This window comes from Balearica regulorum, chromosome 25, assembly GCF_011004875.1.
Source record: "Balearica regulorum gibbericeps isolate bBalReg1 chromosome 25, bBalReg1.pri, whole genome shotgun sequence".
Classification (NCBI taxonomy): Eukaryota; Metazoa; Chordata; class Aves; order Gruiformes; family Gruidae; genus Balearica; species Balearica regulorum.
In genome coordinates, this window is record NC_046208.1 from 6773246 (window position 1) to 6790225 (window position 16980).

The 16980-nt window shown below is 61.8% G+C and overlaps 1 protein-coding gene across 1 annotated transcript in view; it reads right to left on the reverse strand.

Annotated features, from left to right (window-relative positions):
* Positions 1 to 6392: 6392 nt before the first annotated feature.
* The window catches only part of NAV1 (neuron navigator 1), a 59660-nt gene continuing 49072 nt past the window's right edge, over positions 6393 to 16980 (reverse strand). Inside the window, 21 exon segments of the mRNA XM_075776168.1 lie at positions 6393 to 7111; positions 7711 to 7908; positions 8144 to 8262; positions 8798 to 8994; positions 9249 to 9320; positions 9521 to 9675; positions 9759 to 9994; positions 10093 to 10252; positions 10418 to 10513; positions 10625 to 10722; positions 10940 to 11114; positions 11255 to 11417; positions 11509 to 11705; positions 13544 to 13665; positions 14317 to 14428; positions 14615 to 14698; positions 14892 to 14969; positions 15063 to 15086; positions 15252 to 15304; positions 15866 to 16036; positions 16727 to 16878. Of these exon segments, the coding sequence (XP_075632283.1) occupies positions 7016 to 7111; positions 7711 to 7908; positions 8144 to 8262; positions 8798 to 8994; positions 9249 to 9320; positions 9521 to 9675; positions 9759 to 9994; positions 10093 to 10252; positions 10418 to 10513; positions 10625 to 10722; positions 10940 to 11114; positions 11255 to 11417; positions 11509 to 11705; positions 13544 to 13665; positions 14317 to 14428; positions 14615 to 14698; positions 14892 to 14969; positions 15063 to 15086; positions 15252 to 15304; positions 15866 to 16036; positions 16727 to 16878 (2758 nt within the window). The 3' untranslated portion in view covers positions 6393 to 7015.

The window sequence follows — 16980 nt, forward strand, 5'->3', positions numbered from 1 at the left end:
GGAGCCATGACCGGGTCCCTGCCGTGGCCACCGCAGAACGCGGCGGTGGTGGGTGTGTGGTGGCACTCCCACCCCGCCACCCCCAGATCCAGGGGGCTCCTGGGAACCCAGCTTTTAATTTGGGGCCAAAACAGCAAGAAAAAGCTGATGGGAGTCAAGGGAGGAGCCCGGGGGGTCAGAGGGCAGCCAGTGGCGGCTGGTTTGCCCTCGTTGTGGATTCCCCATCCCCGTCAGCTGGGGCCCTGAGTGGGGAAGGGAACCCTGCCCCCCCACACTCCCTGCAGCTACACTGGGGACGGGGACCCTGCGGGATCACCCCAAACCCACCCAGCCGGGGATCCCCCACCTCTACCCCAGCAGCGCCCTGGCACCAGCGGCACTGCTGGGATACTCAAGGTGCGCCAGGACGTGCCAGGCTGCTCCAGCCAGAGCCACTCGTGATGGACTGGTGTTCCCACAACCCCACCACAGCCCAGAGCTGCAGCAGACCAGCTTTAATGAGCAGGTGCTGCCCGTTAGTTAAATTAAACCCAAGGTTCGTCAGTAAAATGAGCAGAGGCTGTTCCAGCTTGAGGAGGTGGTGGGCATGGGCCAGCCCCATTGCACCCGAGGGAAGGCAGGGTTGGGCCGGGGGGGTCCACAGGTGCCACTGCCAGGAGAGATGGTCCCTGGAGAGCAGAGGGGGACCCCGGGGTCCCCACCCAGCTGGGAGCTGCTGCATCACCCAAAGTCACTGTGCACCTCAGGCCGCTGTGCACCTCTGGGCACTGGGTGCACCCCTGGGTGCAAGGTGGCTGTGACAGCTCACCCCACACCCCCAAGAAATGGGATTGCCTCTAAATTGGAGATAAGGGTTTGATGGGTGGACCACTCAATGGGTGAGGAACTGGCCACGTCCAAAGAGTTACAGTCAACATCTCAATGTCCAAATGGATACCAGTAAGGAGGGGCATCCCTCAAGGGTCCCTACTGGGACCAGCACTGATTAATTCTTCATTAACAACACAGACAGTGGGATCAAGTGCACAGTCAGCAAGTTTGCAGATGACACCAGGCTCTGCGGTGGGGTTGATACTCTTGAGGGAAGGTACGGTGTCCAGAGGGACCATGACAGGCTGGAGGAGGGGGCCCATGCATCACAAGAAGTGTGGCTTCTCCCTCTCCACTCTGCTCTGGTGAGACCCCCCCTGCAGTGCTGTGTCCAGCTTGGGGATCCCCAGTGCGAGACAGACACGGGCCTGCTCGAGTGGATCCAGAGGAGGCCACGGAGATGATCCAAGGGCTGGAGCACCTCTGCTATGGAGACAGGCTGAGAGAGTTGGGGTTGTTCAGCCTGGAGAAGAGAAGGCTGCGGGGAGACTTTACTGCAGCCTTTCCATATATAAAGGGGGCTTCTAAGACATAAGGAAGAAATGTTTTACAATGAGGGTGGTGGGACAGTGGAGCAGGTTACCCAGAGAAGCTGTGGCTGCCCCTGGCTCCCTGGCAGTGTTCAAGGCCAGGTTGGATGGGGCTTTGGGCAACCTGGGCTAGTGGAGAGTGTCCCTGCTCATTGCAGTGGAGTTGGAACTGGACCAACCCAAACCATTCTGTCGTTCTATGAAAAAGGGCAGCATTTTCCTGGGGAGGGAGGTGCTGTTGGCACAAAGGCTGTGGGTCACCTTGGGAGGAGTTGCTGGGTGCCACTATATCTACACTGGGTGCTGCTGTACCCACAGTGGGTGCTGCAGCCCTCACGTGCTGCTGCACGTGCCAGGCGCGGTGCCTGAGGGATGCTGTGCCTGATGGCTGAGGTTGCACACCCAGCGCTGTCCTACACACGGCGTGGTACTGCCGTACAGCCTGGCTGCTGCATGTAGACGGTGGCTGTGCCCAACATGTCCGGGTGCTACCGGGGTCCCTGTGCCCTGCGTAAGGGCAGGGTGCCCTGCAGCTCCATTTTGCTATGAGCTGTGGACAAGGTCAGTGGGGGGGAGAAGCTGGGACAGCCGGGTACCCAGTGAACCCGGGGCCCGCTCAGCTCCGCTCCAGCCCTTGCAGCCACCCTGCACCGCAGAGACACCCACGAGCTCCTACCAGCTATTGAAGGCAGAGGAAGGGACCCTGCACGGGCACCACGTCCTTGCTACAGCACCGAGCCCATGGGTGCTGTTTCCCAAACTGACAGGGCCCTCCCCTGCCTGTCACGCTTGAAACGTGGCTGAGTTTTCCCAAACGCAGGTGTCTGGCTGAAATCAAAGCATCGGCATCGTCCCCGTGCGATCCTTCTGCACCCCCCTGTGCCTGGGGACCGATTCCTCTCGCTTGCTGACTCTGTGCCATGGGTGTCAGGCTGGAAATCCCTGTGGGGGTCACCATGCGTAGGGCTCAGCACCCACCACAGCACCCTTCTGCTGCTCTGCTGCCTGCTCTTCCTGCCTGCACAGGACCACAGGCTGGGTGGGCAGCACACACATGGCACATCCCTGTGGATGAGGGGCCGTGGCTCCCTAACACCGGTCCTGCTCTCCCGGTTCAGGATTGCACCCACTGGTAATGAACTCACTTGAACCCCCTCACTGGATAGGAGCACAGAGCCGATGGGAAGTGCCCTCTCCTGGCCTTGCCTTCACCACTGCAGCCTGTTACAACTCATCACCATCCTGTGATTAATTAATGGCTCCCGGAGCATCTGTCCCTGCTCCGGCATCGCTCTCCTCAGAGTGGAACTCAGCTTTAGCTTTCGAGCCACCCCGGGGAGGATGGGAACCTCCCTTCCCCTCAGCTGGTATCTGCAGCCTTGTCCTCCCCCCCCGCACCCTGCCGTGGGGCAGAGCGCCCCGTCGCTGCTCGAGGGACCGTGTCCCACGACTGTCCCCCTGTGCTGGAGATGTGGGGTGGCATCCGTCACTCCCCTGTCAAAGGGGAGATGGGGACCAGCCCTGGTGAGGCAAAAGGGGCCCAGTGGGGATGCCCACCTGCTCCAAGCCCCCCACGCCCCCCTGCACACTCTGGGTACAATCTGCCCCTCCTGCCCCAGGAGAGGGATCCCCCTCGTTCAGCATCTCACAGAACTACCAGGATTTCAAAGCAGGAGCATTTCTGCATGCTCGACTTAACAGGAGTGCAATCCTGGAAGATGCATTCCCGACTGATAAAAACTGCTCGCCTTCTGCGAAACAGCCAAGAATTCAAATCAGGAGTGTTCCTACACAGCCTCTCTCCCTGGATTTTGCAGGAGGGCGACCACTGAGGACAAGGGCAGATGTGCGGCAGGATGAGCACGACTGTCCTACCCCCCGCCCCCCGCGCAGGGACAGGCCCGCGGTCTCCCGGACACAGGACGAGCAGCCAGGCGGTACAGGAGATACTTTATTGAATCCAATGGTGTTAGACAGACGACCGAGAAGAGACATGCCGGTTGGTGCGGGCAGCATGGGCAGCAGGAGCTGACTTGGTGCAGGGCTGGATTTGTTTCTGTCTTCCATAATATCCTCAAGCCTTTTCCTGGCTTCCTTTTATACTTCTTTTAAAATTTCTTTTAAGTAAAAACAACTAATCATGGAAAGAGTCCAGATGGTGTTTGTTCCCTATGATTGTTCCCGCAGCTATGTACAACGTGGGGTTGGGTCTCAACATCAGGTATAAAATGGAGCGAGTTTACAAACTTGGAGGATGAAGGAAAAAGCAAAGACAGACAGGCGAGAGCAGTAGAAATCTGGACCAAAATCTTAAAGACAAATTTAAAAAGTGCTATAAAACCCCTCGGCAGGAATACCATGCAATTAAGAAACACAAAACCCAGTCAATTACACAGATCATCTAAAACAGGAATTTGTCCATTTTGTCTTTTATTTAATTAAAAAAAGGTTGTTTGTTTTTAATAGAAAAAAGCTAAAATTGCAAGGTTCAGGCCACCGGGCAGCAGCACCTCAAGGGGGCAGGAGGGGGGTGCACTGGCGTCTCCCTGCTCCAGCCCCCCAGGAGGGCTCCCGGCGCTCCCAGGGGCCACGGGCACCTTTGGGGGCAACGGGCACCTTTGGGGGCAACTGGCACCTTTGGGGGTGATGGGTATCCTTGGGGGTGAACTGGTTCCTATGGGGTGACAGGCATCCTTGGGGATAACGAGTACCCTTGGGAAAGCAGGCACCTTCGGGGGTGACGGGCACCCTTGGGGGTGGCAGGGGGATGTGTTAGTGCAATCCTTGGACCTGTCTCCTCGGGGACAGGGGCTCAGCCCACAGACACTGGCAGCCCTGGGGGACGTTCTGTCCCCAGGACCCACGGACAGCTGCCACACTTCAGGACACGGGGTGCTCGGTGTAAGCCAGCAGGAACCCCCCCGGGTCCGTCCCCTCCAGCCAAGAAAGCCCAGCGAAAGACGCCACCATGCACCACCCCAGGGCACTCCTGCTGGCATCACCCTCGCCCTTCCCCTTCCCCTCAGGGATTCCTCCTGACTTACACCACAGCGTCCCACTCGCCTCCAGCACGCCCCGGGCTGTGGTTATAGGGACACGGCCAGCCCCACACCAGGGAAGGATGCGGCAAACCCCCGGGAAACAGGCTGGGGGTGCCCAGCAGTGTGGCCTCGGGTGAGGCAGTGACAGGGACAGTGTGGCTGATGTTTTGGTGGCTGCCTGGGGGCATCAGAAAAGAAAGTCAGGCCCAACCAAGGCTGCCTGCAAACCGTGCAAAGCGAGAGTGGTACGTGAGCCCTCTCCACCCACTCCTTAGGGCACGGGGCAGCCCCCAAAGGTGCATCGTGCCCCTTCCTGCCCTGGGCACCAGAGCCCTGAGGAGGATGAGAGGGACTGGAGAGGAGAGCTGGGTCACCACTGCCGGCCACGAGCGGCTGCTGAGCCGGTGTCTCATACAATCAGAAAAGAAGTCATCACAGCACAGTTATCACATAGTGGGGAAAAAAAAAGTGAGGGGGAAAAAAAAAAGGAAAGAGGCGCAGGGCCAGGCCCCACCAACTCACGCAGGGCATTCGACTACTGATCTATTTACAGCGAGTCCTTAGCCGATGGTGGCAACACAAGAGAAGGTGAACAGAAAGCCCTAGCGTCCAAGCCAGAGTGGGAAGGGACATCCCTGTGCAAAGAGGCCAGGCTGGCCGGCCCGGGGGGCGGCAGGGAGGCTGTCGGACAGACGGAGAAGTGAGCACCATGGGGCGCGCGTGCTGCGGCCGGGATGCACCGGGCGGCAAGGCAGGACGCACCGGCCGAGAGCACCAAGGGCAGAGGCGGCAGCTGCCTCTGAGCAGCACCGGGGGCAATGCCGGGCCTCAGAGGAGGTGCCGGTTGTGGAGGGTTGTGAGGCACCCATGAAGGCCACACCAGTTGCGGCATAGGGCTGGGCTGAGGCTGCCCAGTCTGCCCAGTTGCCAGGCAGGCAAGGCTCAGGGACAGGATGGGCTCAGCAGCCCCGGCCCTGGGTCACCCCTCCCCAAAAGGCTCTCCAGGGCCCCAGCCGAGCGGCGGCAGAGCTGGACGGCAGCTGGCAGGGGGTGGCTGGAAGGGAGGTGCTGGCCCAGCTGAGCAGCCCACATTCGTGCTCGGGCACAGACAAGCGAGGGGTGCCGAGGGCAGCAGGCTCAGGCTGCGCTGGCTTTGGGGACAGGCACAGGCCACTGCAGCCAGAGACGCCAGCCCAGGCTCCCCACGCCCCCTTCCCACACGGCCAGGGATTAAGGCACCTCAGCAGCACTGGGGCTGATCCCCTCCCATGCCAGGAGCCTCACCCGTGACACTGCACGACAGGGCTCAGAGGGCACATGGCAGTCCTAAGGGCTCCCAAAGCACCAGTGTGGGTCACGGCAAGACCCTGCCAGGCCCCAGGGAGGCACAGGGACTACCTCAGGCACAGCTCACCAACCCACAGCCCCAGGCCTGGCAGCACCGAGGGAATGTGGGGCAGGTTGTGCCCCCCAGCACTGAGGGGATGGGACGGGGCAGGTGCCCGGCTGCCCAGGGATGGGGCAGCAGCAATCTCCCCCTGCCCGGGCCTCGGCCAGTGCCAGGTACCATGGGGAGGGGATGCCCCATGGCATCCTGGCTGGGGGGGGGACCCTGCCTTGTGCTTTTGGGGAGGGGGGAGCCGCCAGGCAAGGGGCTGCTCCAGGAGCATCCCACTGCCACCAGCTGCCAAGTCCCATCTCAGCCAAGCTGTGAGGCCCCAGGAGGTGGGTTCAGGGACTGGAGATTGTCCAGTAAGCACCAGTTTCGTGACAGAGGTGGTTTGAGCGGTGGAACCAACAGCTGCAAAAGAAACCAAAGGGAAAGGGAGCTGCTTACTGGGCGGGCACCGGGCCACGGGCTCCAGGCCAGGAGAGCAAAGAACCAGAACAAAAAAGGGACCAAAGTGAAGTCTGGACTCGGCCAAAGGAAAATGGGAAAGGGGAAACAAAATAAAATAACCAAAACAGGGTTTATTGGGCTGTCCTGGTCACAGCGGCTGCCATGCAGGTGAAACAGGGAAACGTACAAAGACAGCGGCAAGAGCCGCGCTCCTCCTCAGCCAGCACAAGGCAAGTGCTTCCTGCAGCAGCAGCTCCCTCGTCGCCTGCCCTTGACTACACCTGGCTGTGTGCAGAGGGAGGTGGAGACCCTCGCACCCGCACTCTCGTCCTGTGGCCACGTGCTCCTCCTGTACCCCCCCCAGGTTTGGCCCAGGTGGCTCCTGTGGGGTCCCTGCCCCACACAGGGGCCTTCCTGCAGCTCCCGAGAGCTGGGGGTCAGCCACATCAGTTGCCCTGGCCCCAAAGCCCGAGAGTTTGCAATAGAGACAGAAAAAAAACAAGAAGAGAAACCAGGATTCTCCTACCCCCAGGGTCGGGAGGGGAGACAGCACCTCACGCTCTCCCATGGATGAGCTGAGCTCCCCCACGCTCCGCCGGGACGTGCCGGAGCCCTGATCCTCTCCACTCGCTTGCCAGCCCTCTGCTCCGGGATACCAAAGGAAAAGAAAAGCAGCCCGGTGGGAGCAGTGGCTGGCAGCGGCTCCCCTCTGCCTGGGCCGGCATGTCCGGGCCTCACAGAGTCGACTGCAGGTCAGGATCCACCATGGTCTCGCGGTCTGGAGACTCGATGTAGTTGGCGGCTTCCTGGAGCTTCAGCAGCATGGCCATCTGTGGGGAGAGGAGCGTGGCACCAAGCCCGAGGGAGATGAGAGGTCCAAGGATGCCCTGGGGAAGCCAAGGCCATGAGCCCCTCCTTGCCCTCCCATACAAACCAGGCACCCCAAGAAGCTCCTTAAAGGGTAAAGCAAAGTCCAGAGATGCTGCAAAATCCCTCCCCATCACCAGGATCTGGCCTTGGGCACAGCTGGGATGCTCAAGCACGGCATGCCAAAGCAGTGTGAGGGGACATCTGCTGGCATCACCTGGGGCAGCCTGCTGCCTGCTAGCAGCCTCTCAAGGCGACACACCGGGACACGTATGTGCAAGCCCCAGTCCGTGTATGCCTGCATGCGGCTGTGATGCCTCGTGGAGTCCCATGCTGTGCCTGTTTGCTGGCACATCACAATGTGCCTCAGTGTGCAGCCCTGCCTGCCAGTGCCACCATCCCACACCCACTGCTCCTCCCAGGAGTGCAAAATGTTTCTGCATTCCCAAATCAGGCCTTTTACACTGAAAAATAACGGGGAACGCAAAGCTCCACCATGCTCTCCCCTCTCCACCAGCATGGCCCAGCCCACCTCCCAGTGCCCGGCGCAGCAGGGCTGTACCAGAGGGTCCGAGTCCAGGGAGCTGGGCGTCGTGTCTTTGACGGTGCGCTCCTCGGGAGGGGAAACGGTGCTGTGGGGCCCAATGGTGGGTGGGGGCAGGTGGTACAGCTTGGACTGGTCCTGCTGCGCTGATGGCCAGGGCAGGGTGTCCCGCACCCACTCCACGGGGTCCTCCCAGGCTGCCTTCTGCCCGTGGACCTGCAGGCAGGGAGCAAGCGGCAGCTGCCTCTTCAGCACGTGCCAGAGCTGGCACCACAAGCCCCCCAGGACGGTGCTATGCCCTGCTGCAGCCACAGGGCAGGGCCTGACAGAGATGCCAACTTGCCCAAAAGCCCAGTGCCTCCCCCTCTCCCCGCTCTGTCAGACTGCTGCATCAGCACGTCTCCAAGCACTGCTGGTTTGTGTCCCCGTGTGCAAGGCAGCTCCTGGGTACCTTGAGCCCATCTTTTGCCCCCTCCTGCAGATAAGGGATGATGGAGTTGTTCCACAGGTCGATGAACCAGGTCCGGAAGTCCTCGATTCCAATGGGGCAGGACAGGAAGAAGCAGGGACCTAGTGGGGGGGAAGGTAGAGAGCAGAAATGGGAGCTGGGTCCCCCCACTCCAGTTACTGGCCCTGTGGCAACACAGCGGCAAGGCAGGCAAGCCTGGCTGTACAGGGTGCGCTGGGCTCAACCGCCTCCTGAGAGCGGTGCCCAGGCAGTGCCTGCCTGACACACGCAGGCAGAAAGCAAGATCCCGGGCAAGGAACGGGGCTGCTGTGCTGCATCTACCCCCCAAAAGCATGGCAAAGCAGAGGGAGACCCGCCTGGGACAACAGAGCTCCTCCGTACCCGAGGAGGGGTGCCAGTGAGACAGGCAGCCTTGGCTGATGCCAGTGTTGACAGCTCCCATGGGGCATGGCAACAAATGCCACCCAGGGAAGAGCAACACTTGAGCGTATCATCCATCAGCTTTTGGTTGTGTGGGACTGGGGGACACGGGGCAGCGCATCGGCTCCCCAAGCTCCTTTGGGAGGGTTTTGCCCCAATCCCCGGGGGCCCCCAGTTGTGAGAGGTAGAGGAGGGAGGTGCGTGGCAAGGCCGTACCGATGAGGAAGTCAGAGGTGCTGTGTTTCTCCAGGAAGGTGTGCAAATGGTACCAGAGCTTGGGCACCCAATCCAGCACGCGCAGCAGCTCCTCCTTGTTGGCATTAACGTCTGTGTCTGACTCCAGCAGCTTCCGCCGCAGGTAGCGCACCAGGAAACCATTGGCTGGCTCCACGTTGTTTGAGAAGGTCAGCATCCTGGGGAAAAGACTCAGGCGATCGGGGCTGGAGCTCCGCACAAGCTGCCAAGCTGCCCTGCTCCCCAGCACCCTCAGGGGATCCCCACACTGCATGTGCCCAAGGCTGAGGCATCAGATGTTTCAGGGTGGCAGGGACAGGCCTGAGGCTTGGTCCTCACCAGGGTCCCCAGTCACAGGATGTGCCCCCAGGACTGCCCAGGGGCAGGAGTGATGGACTCCGCCCCTCACCCCCCAGGTATATATGATCCACACCTGAAGCTGAGATGGAGGCCATGGTTTGGGGTCATCTTCACAGGCTGGTTGGTGGTCCCAATGATGTAGGGGCTGAGGAAGTGACAGAGACAGGATCCATGAGAAAAGACAACCTGCATCCCCCCAGCCCATGGCAGAGCTGGTCTGAGCACCGTGGACACACGTGGCCATGCAGCCTCACCTCCACGAGCCCAGGGACCTTGCCAAGAGCAACAGGGAGCACACACATGACCGTGAACCTGCACCAGAGGAGGTGCAAGTGGGGCTCTCACCATTTGTGGTACTTGCAGGTGAGTGCGCCATTGACGAGCTCACTGATGGAGCCCGCCTCGCTGAGGTCATCCAGGAGGATCACCAGCGGCACATCTGCCGTGCCCGTCTCCCGGTCGATCTGGTTGGCCAGGTTGGAGAGGTACAGCTGCAGGTCCTGCAACAAACAGGCCAGGTGCCACACGTGGAGCGGTGGCATGGCTGCCAACAGGGACACCCCCGGCTGCCGTGCGCCCTCACCTTGCAGGACTGCTGGTGCATGTTGAAGGTGCTGACGATGCCCTCGGTGACGTCCCGGCCCGAGCGCTCCACCAGGTACTCGGCCAAGCGGTTGGTCAGGTAGGTCTTGCCGGTGCCACTGGGTCCCGAGAGGATGAGCCGCCGGTGCTTCAGCAGGAGGCTGATGTAATGCTGCATCATGGGCTTGGGGATGAGTGTCTCAAACACCAGGCTGTCCACACACTTCTCCTTCAAGCCTGCAGGGAGGGGAGGGCTGAGGGTCCCGCTCGTGCTCCAGGACACCGTGAGACAGAGGGAAGATGGAATAGTGATGGAGCCTCTCTGCCACACTGACCTTTGAGCGTCACGACGATGCTTGTCAGGCCCCGGCGGCACAGTGGCAGCTCTGGCGGCTCCGTGTCCAGAACTCGCTTGATGTGGCTGATGCTGTAGCCGTAGACGGACTCAGTGCTGAGACCCAGTGTGGAAGCAGGATCCATCTTGGTGATGTAATCCTACGAGGACAAGGACAGGCTGTCGGTGCCCCTGAGGGCTGGCAGGGAGCAAGCGGTGCTCGGCAGCTCCAGGAGATCCCAGTAAGTACCCGGGCCAAGGAGCATCAGGCATGGTGGAGCAGTGTAAGAGCATGGCTCTCAAAAGCGGGATCCTTGTGCTCCTACCTTGAAGACCTGACAGACAGCCTCATCCAGCATCTTCCAGTCCACCTTCCCGCTCACCTTGGTCCAGCCCAGGAAGAACTCCTGCTGCTTGAGGTCCTAGGAACCAAGGCAGAGGTGTGCAGGTTGGAGCACCATATCCAGTCCCGGACAGGTGTCCTCTGCCCCTCGTCCAGGGCAGGTCAGGCTCCCCATACAGCCCATACTTACTCCCTTGATGATGTGCTGGGGCGGCATGCGCACCACAATCCGCAGCATCAGCTCATCCTTCTGGGTGCCAGCACTGACAGCATCCATGGGGGACATGTCTAGGGATGGAGCAGTGAGGCTGTGCCGGCAGCGAGAGCCAAGCCACCGGGACCAACTGTGCCCAGCCTGAGCCAAATCCTGCTACGGCTGATCGTGGCACCGGCAGCACGACAGATGCCTGTGCACAGCTGCCTCCAGGTGAGCAGCAGCACGTTCCCACCACACACACATCTGTCCCAGCCCTTCCCCGCCTGCCAGTGGCTCCATCACCCCTACCTGCATCCCCCAGGCTGGGGCTGAAGGCATGGCCAAGGGCGAGACCCAGGGAACGCCGTGGTGAAGAGGAGGCCGACATGCTCGTGATGTGTCCAGAAACTGAGCCTGGCACTGCCGAGGGCCCTGGAGCTACTTTAAGCCGGTCGTTCTCCGCCTTCAGGAGATCCACCTCCAGCTAGAGGAGAACCAGTTACAGCACAGGGCGAGGAGCTGGATGCCAGCAGCGTCCCAGGGCTGCAGCACGGTGGTGGGGGTGCAGGGACTGTGGCCACCCAGGTGCTCAGAGCCAGCCGGGCTCCTGGCAGTGGTCCTCACCTGCATGTTGTGCATGGTCTCCCGCAGCTGTTCCAGCTGGTGGGCTGAATTGAGGGCCTCCAGGCGGATGTCTGTAAGCTTCATCTCCTTCTCCCACAGCTCTGACCGCAGCTCCGACACCTCCTTCTTCTCCGGCTCACCCTCGCCGTGGGCCTGGAAGAGCCTGAGCCAAGGGAAAGACAGAATTTTGCATGCATCCAGGACAGGAGCCTGCAGCCCCCGTGACCGGCCCTCCCCACCCTGGCCCCACGTACTCAGCCGTGTCAATGCCCACGGAGGAGGACGTGGAGGATTTGATGGAGGGCGAGGCAGTCTCTGTGGACCCGTGCTGCAGCTTGGGGGAGGAGGGGGCCGACGAGTCCGGCGTGGCAATCTCCTCTATGTCAGAGTAGGATGAGGCTGATTTGGGTCCCTTCTTGATGCTGAAGGCCTTGTTGAAGGAGCTGCGTAGCTATGAGAAAAAGAAATGCTCGTTAGCGACAGCTCAACACTGCAGCCTTGCAAGCAGAGACCTGGCCTGGTCCTGCCTCAGGGGCCCCGTCTGCCCAGGACCCACAGTCTGAGGTGGGACCAGTAACACCATATCCGTCACTAGGCAGGACTGTGCCCTACCACCGCTGCAGGGAAGACACCAGCCTGACCCTGCTCTGCTGGCACAGCTGGCAGAGGGAGGTGCACGTCCCTTTGTGGAACACTCCAGCCCCAGCCTGGACAGAACCAAACAGCCCCATGGAGTAGGGCCCATGTCCTGGTCAGGCTCCCCCCACTCCTGCTCCCACCCAGCACCCACATCGGGTGTTCAGGCACCACACCAGCACCCCGGTCCATCGGGAAGGGCTGACTCCATCCTGACATTCACCCCACTGCAGTCATCCCAACAAGTGGCATTTTGGGGGACATTCCCTCCCAGCCACTGCAGAGTCGGGGTCCCGATGCAAGGGGACAATTTCAGCCCCGCACCTGCCCCTGCCCTGAGGGGTCCTCCTGAAGTACACAGGGCTGGGCCAGCCCCCCGCAAGGTGTCACCGGGGGTCCTGGCCAGGCATGCAGCATGCACACAGCACACAGAGAGCAGCGGGTGGGTGAGCGGCGTGCCAAGGCTGGGGAGGGCGGATGGATGCTGCGCAGGGGCCAAACCAGGTCTGGGTCCCACTTACGCACCTCCAGCCTGCAGGAGAGGAGCAGGACGGGTGCCCCAGGCTCACACCATGTGCCCTGGAGGGCCAGGGCCTGCTCTAGGGGGAGGTGGGAGGCAGAGGGGATGGAGAACCGGCAAGACCTGGCCCAGCTCCTACAGGCACCAGCCAGGCTGGGTTGGGATGTCCCCAAAAGCAAAAGCCGTGCATTGCAGTCTGAAAAAACAGGTCAGGCTCTGCTGATGACAGGAGAGCAGGGGAGCACTCGGACCCGCGTGGGTCCCCACAGGGACAGAGCCACTTGGGGCCACGTCAGGCCAGCCCTAGCAACGCGGAGATGGGCAGCACCATGCCCCGGTGCCACAGGCAGGGCTGCAGTGAGGCCCCCATCCCAAAAGATGTGGCTACATGGAGTCAGGGGAGTGCCTGCCTTCCCCAGGCAAGAAGGAGACTGCCTCAACCATGGGACAGGTCCCCAGCCATGGGACAGGTCCCCAGCCGAGCCCTTCCTGCTGCCTCAGGGCCCCAGCCCCTCGGCATGGGTGCGTATTTTCACCTCAACATCAAAGGAAGCAGCCAAGGCACGCACAGCCCGGCTGGGGGCCCTGGGATGGCCCATGCTGGGGGTTAGTGCCAGTGGGATGGATGGGATGGGTAGTGTTATGAACGCCGTCCCGCAAAATGAAGCGAGGGCCTTGGCCAGGCACAGCATGGGGTGGAGGGGATGGCATAGGACTTACCTCATACACCTGGAAAAAAAGGGTTGAGGTCAGCATAGGGGGAGAGAAACAAAACAAAGCAAGACTTAATCACACATCCAGCTCAGAGCTGCCTGGTGCAGGGAAGGGGCTGCCTGGCCGAGGTGTCTGGCTCCCCACGTGGGCAGAAGGGAGACACATGGGGAAACCACAAGGGAGCAAGCGTGCAGGACCAGGGCTGGAAAACTTCCAAAGGGGCTGGAGAAGTCCCGGATGGCACGTCACGACACAAATCCACAGTGGCTACACGCTCCTCGCCAGTGCTGTCCCCAGGGGACCAACACCACAGTGCCAAGGTAGACCGAGAGCAGCTGGCTTGTGGGACTGGTCTTGGCCAGACCCTGCCAGCGGCTCCCCAAGCCCCGCTCCTGCTCTCAGCACCCCATCCAACCCACCCAGCTCTTCTTCTTCTTCTTCTTGGCATCGGCGTCCTTGCTGCTGCCAATGCTGGAGTGGCTGGTGATGCTGTTGAGGCTGGAGATACTGTCAGAGGAGTTCTGCCGCTTGATGCGCAGCTCTGGGGCCAGCAAGAGAAACAGGAGAGACCGGGAAAGGAGGTATCAGCAAACTGCATCTACCCCAACGCCAGAGACACCTGGACTCTCCTCCCTTCACCCCTTCCCTTCTCCCACCCAAACACCTTCTCTGCTCTCGGAGCCACCTCCTAAGATGACGTGGGGCTCACATCACAGGTGCTGCCATTTGGGACAGTGACCCCAAACCCCAGGGAGATGCCCAGAGCACTCATCATTCTACTCTGTCCCAGGCCACCTCCTTGTGAGCACCTTGCACTCACATTGGGGTTTTGGGGCTAGAAACAGCACTCATGGGACCAAAGCCAAGATCAGCAGCCAAAAACGGGCTGTTGGCAAAGGGCCCAGTGAAGAGGCATCCCAGGGAGAGCGACCATCTCATCACCCTCAGGCACCGGCATCTAGACCTCCTGCAGTGGCAGCTCTGGCTGTCTGACCCTGGCTTCAGAAGTTCAGGGGTCCCAGGTGAGGAAGAGCTGCTGTCCGGGGGACTCTGCCTCCCCTCTGAACATCCCCCTGGAGTGAGGGGTGCCCTGGGGCCCTGTGCTAGCCCCAGCCAGGAGCAGCCCAGCTGGGCTGGGGCTCGGGAAGGGCCGCAAGTCTCCACGGCGGAGGGCTGCCAAGCAATGCCTTACCTTTGGGGGTGACGTCAGTACCATTCAGGGCCCCCTGGATCACAGCTTGAGCCTCTGAGTTCTTCTTCTTCAGAAAGTCGATGGTCTCTCGCAGGTCCAGCAGCTCCGTGTCCTGAGGGAGCAGAGCCAGGAACCATATAGTGCATTCCAGTGGTGCGAGGCCCACCCTGAGAGCACCCTTGGGGCAGGCAGTGCTGCAGCAGGTTCACCTGGAGTCCAGCATTCCCCAGCCCCATGAGCACCCTCCTGCACCACCAGTGCCCCCCCAGTGCCCCCTTGGCACACTGACAGCACCCACCTTCTCCTCAGCGGTCTCAGCCAAGTGCCGCAGGCGGGACGTCATGCTCACCAGGCTCTGCTCAAAAGCTGCCACCAGATTGGCCTGGGAGAGGTGGAGAAATGGGTGAGCACCCATGCCCGGGCAAGCACCCACAGCTGGGCAAGCGCCCGCTGCTGGGTGTGGGATGCAAAGGGCTGGAGAGGGGAAATCAAGACTCTCATGGGTGCAGGCCAGCACCAGCCCCGCACACTGCAGGGACACAGAGCAGTGAGCAGCGGCTCCCACTGGGACTCACGTTAGCAGACAGCTGGGACGTCAGGGTGGCCACCTTCTCCTGCGAGGACTCCAGCTCGCGGCGCAGCTTGCGGATTTGCTGTGGGGAGAGAGTGGAGGGAGTGAGAGGGGCCAGACGCTCATCCTTGCTGCAGCGGCAGGGGCAGGTGATGAGCAGAAGGTGTGGGCTCACCTCAGACTGCATCTTCTCCTCAGCCTGGCGGCGTGAGAACAGAGAGAGACAGACAGAGGCAGGCAGTCAGGAGGGCAGCGAGGCACGGACAGGCTCGGCACGAGGCAGAGGCATGCAGAGAGCCCCCCCGTTCCCACCCGGGCCCCCCCAGCCATGCACAAAGCGGTGCAGCACGGAGGCGGCTCTTACAGAGGAGTAGGTGGAGGACGCGCTCGAGGCCAGGGACAGCACCGATCCATGAACTGCAACAGAATAAAACCCAGCATGTCAGGGTGCCCTTGGCCAGCGGCATCCCCAGGGGCTGCAGGTGCAGGGCATAGCAGGGTGCAGGAGACAGAGGTCCCAGTGGAGGGGGGCTCTGCGGGGGGCCAGGGCAGGCAGCTCAGCACTGCCCGTTTCTCGGCATGTGGCTGGCGACCTCCCCGAGCACGTGGCGTGCAGCAGGCTGCGCAAAGCACTCTCCACCTGCGCCCTCCTCTCTGGCTGAGCCCAGGGCCTCTGCCACCCTCCCTGGCTGCTTCGGTCCAGCCCTTCTCGGCGCCACAACACCCTGGGGCCAACCCAGGGACAGCAGGCACCCACGTGGGTCAGGGTGGGCTGTGGCCCAGAGCAGATGCCAACGCAGAGGGGTCCACCAGGCCCCTCGGGGCTGCCATCCCCTGCTCTGATGCTGAGGACGGGATACACCAGCCCATCCAACAGCGCTGCAGCAGGGCCAGGAGGAAGGGACAAGTGTGCGGGGAGGCCCACTGCCCCCACCCGGGAGCCCCCTTCGCCTGGGCAGGAGCGCAGCATACTCTCACCGTCATCCACAGGGTCCCGGAAGGAGCCCGAGCGGATCATGCCCTTGGGCTTGTCAGCCAGGGAGAGGGTGCTGCCCATCTGGGACGTGCTGTACAGCTCGAAGGTGGAGTCGTGGGTGGGGATGCTGTTGGAGCGGGTGATCCGCGGGGTTGCGGCAGCAGTGGGGCTCACTGCAAGGAGAAGGCAGGGGAGAGGCAGGGTCAGAGTCACGCTGGGGACCTGGGATCGGGATGGCGAAGCAGGGCTGGGAGCAATCCACAAGAGCTGGGATGCAGAGAGAAAGCAGGGCTTCTGGTCCCAAAGCCAGGGGGTGCTGGGGGAAAGCTAAACCACAGATTTACACTGCAGAGAGCTGGACACCAGCACCAAAGTAATCACAGGGCTGAGAAACAAATCCATCGTCCTGGGGCAAAGTGGGCACCATCATGCAAGAGGCTGTCACCTCCAGGTCCAGGAGGGGAGCACCTCCTCACCCACTGCCCCCCACCAGCAGCCCCAGCCCATCTGCCTGGACCCCCCAAACGCTTCAGGAACATGTAGGTCCTGGGAAGGGCAGGGCCGGGCTCACCCCTTGCCCTGCCAGGCACCCCCAGAGGAGTCAGGAGCCATGGGCAGAGCCCTGAGGGTGGATGAGCCACCCTGAAGCAGAGGTGATGGACATCCCTGGCCCCTAGGCACAACCCAGCACCTCGGTGGGCCAGAAGCACCAGGCGCTGGGCGTTAGGGCTGCTGGGGGTGTCGAGGAGAAAAGCAGCATCCAGGGCAGCATCAGCAAGTCACACGGGGAGCACGGGGTGATGGGAAGCAGGAGGGACAAGGCTTGCTGCAAGCAAAGGGGACTGGCAGTGGAGGGCACTGACCGATGCTGGTGAGCGGACCCTTCCCAACCAGCGCCATGGGGAGGGTGGGGGGCGAGGGCAGCTCCTGCTGGTCGTCCGACTCAGGGAGCCCACTGCTGACGGCCTGCGAATGGCGCCGCTCCTTGGCCTCCTCCTGGGAGTGGAGCTGGTACCTGGGGAGCAGAGCAGAGACCGGCATGGTGAGGCGAACCAGCACCATCCTGGCTCCTGCCCGCTACACCGCGGCCCAGCCTCCCCAACATGGAGGGCACCGC